This window comes from Cornus florida, unplaced genomic scaffold (genome assembly GCF_030987335.1).
Source record: "Cornus florida cultivar Cherokee Brave unplaced genomic scaffold, ASM3098733v1 CherokeeBrave_3.0.0_Hap2_Chr04, whole genome shotgun sequence".
NCBI classification, from domain to species: domain Eukaryota; kingdom Viridiplantae; phylum Streptophyta; class Magnoliopsida; order Cornales; family Cornaceae; genus Cornus; species Cornus florida.
Window position 1 is genome coordinate 93,219,950 of NW_026775574.1, and position 2,109 is coordinate 93,222,058.

Genomic DNA, 2,109 nt, shown 5'->3' on the forward strand with positions numbered 1-2,109 from the left:
TCCATGTATTTTCTTCTTTAAATATGTCCATGATCTTGCTATTTAGTATTTACTAGCTGCCAACATCACCTTAAAAATATGTCACGAACTCCAAGCGGCTTTAAGAATTATCAAGAAAGTTTAGAAATGAAAATTGCATCACCATGAAATCAATAATTTAATTAGTCAATGTTGACTGAATATTGTATGCATCAATAGTGATTTAAAAATATTCTCATGCATTCACACTGACAATGGATACATATCTTCTTTGAAGGCTATGTGCAAATTCTTTAAATTGTGCTTGTAATCATCTGTATCTCATCTCAAGAACAACCTAAAGGAGGACATGGAATTCAATTTAAAGAAGCTTTGGGATTTAAATAACCTCCGAAGCGACATTATCTTAAGCCTTTCACTGCTAACCTTCTTAACTTTTGTCGCCCCCTTGAGAAAGCGAACAGCAAAAAATTGGATAATCTTGTCCCTCTGGACGGCATACCTGAATGCAAACTTGGTTGTGAACTATGCTGCTGGGATCATCTTCCACAGCCAATCCGACACTTCTGTTGCAGTTAATAATAGAGACCTTCAGGCATTTTGGGCTACCTTTCTTCTGGTACACCTTGGTGGCCCGGATACCATAACTGCTTTGGCTCTTGAGGACAATGAGATTGGGGTCAGGTACTTGCTTGTGCTCATAACCCAGTTTATGGCTGCTGCTTATGTCTTCATTCGCACATTTCACATTAGTAAGCTATGGATGCCGACAATGCTCGTGTTTGTGGCAGGAATGATCAAGTACTATGAGCGGACACGTTCTCTGTATCTTGCAAGCTTGGGTAATTTACGGGAATCCATGCGAGGTTGTCCTGACAGTGGGGATGAGACGGCTGACTTGCCCTTGTACACGGAAGAGATAGTTGTTGCAGAAGGGATTACGGTCATGCTTAAAAATGCCACTGCATCTCGAGATGGTGATTTGACCGAGTTAGCGTTGATGCAGCATGCTTATTATTTTCTTAATATTATAAAGGTGATGATTGTTGATTCCTTTTTAAGCTTCACCGTGCCCATTTATAGCCGAGACTTCTTCCTTACAAGAAGTGCAGAAGATGCTTTTAGAATGATAGAGCTTGAACTGAATCTCATCTATGAGTTTCTCTACACCAAGGTGAGTGTGGTGCATTGTAAATCAGGCTATACGTGCAAGTTTGTTTCCTTCATTTCAGTTGTTGTAGCCCTTGCCCTCTTCTACTCCGTGAACAAGCAAGGATTCCCAAGGCTTGATGTTGGGATTACCTATGTCTTGCTCTTGGGTGCCATTGCCCTAGATTTAATTGCTATCACCATGCTCGTTTTCTCTAACTGGGCCATTATTGCCCTCATCATGATACCGCGAGCTATGTCTGACGATAATTCCTTTTATGCTAAAATGCTTACCTTTTTACTGTCTATCAAGAAGGCAAGGAGGATTTCCTACTCAGCAAACCGTCGTCCCGACCGTACGCTGAGGCTAATTCGGCGATTCTTGTACCCCGCAGGGTGGTCCGAGTCTGTCTCGCAATTCAACTTGATAAATTACTGCATACAACACGTTCAAAATGGATGCAAAAACTTATCCATTTTTTCCGTCTTACCGGCTTTTTAGATAGACTCGAGTATGTGGAAAGGGTACCATTCACCAGAGAGTTAAGAGACTTCATCTTTAACGAGATGCTAATTAAAGCTAAGGTGGTGAATAATGTAGCCAGTGGCACGGAGATCTATTCGGAGAAAGGGAAAGGGGTTCTTAGTGATGAAGCTAGCACAGCTGATGATGTAGCAGGTGGCACGGAGATCTATTCGGAGAAAGGGAAAGGGGTTCTCACTGATGAAGCTAGCACAGCGGATGATGCAGCAGGTGGCACGGAGATCTATTCGGAGAAAGGGAAAGGGGTTCAGAGTGATGAAGCTAGCACAGCGGATGATGTAGCAATTGCCAACAATATCTATTCAGCCAGAGGGGAATGGGTTCTTCGTCGTAAAGGTCACGTCAATTTACTTCCTTATGTTGAAGTTGAAGTGGAATATGATAGAAGCCTTATATTGTGGCATATTGCAACTGAACTCTGCTACAGTGACGGCGAA

The 2,109-nt window shown here is 42.2% G+C and overlaps 1 protein-coding gene across 1 annotated transcript; it reads left to right on the forward strand.

Moving 5' to 3' along the window:
- The first annotated feature begins 328 nt into the window (after positions 1–328).
- On the forward strand, positions 329–1,630 carry LOC132305368 (uncharacterized). The gene has a single exon (XM_059803017.1). The coding sequence runs from the start codon at positions 329–331 to the stop codon at positions 1,628–1,630; it is 1,302 nt and encodes a 433-aa protein (XP_059659000.1).
- The last annotated feature ends 479 nt before the right edge of the window (positions 1,631–2,109 follow it).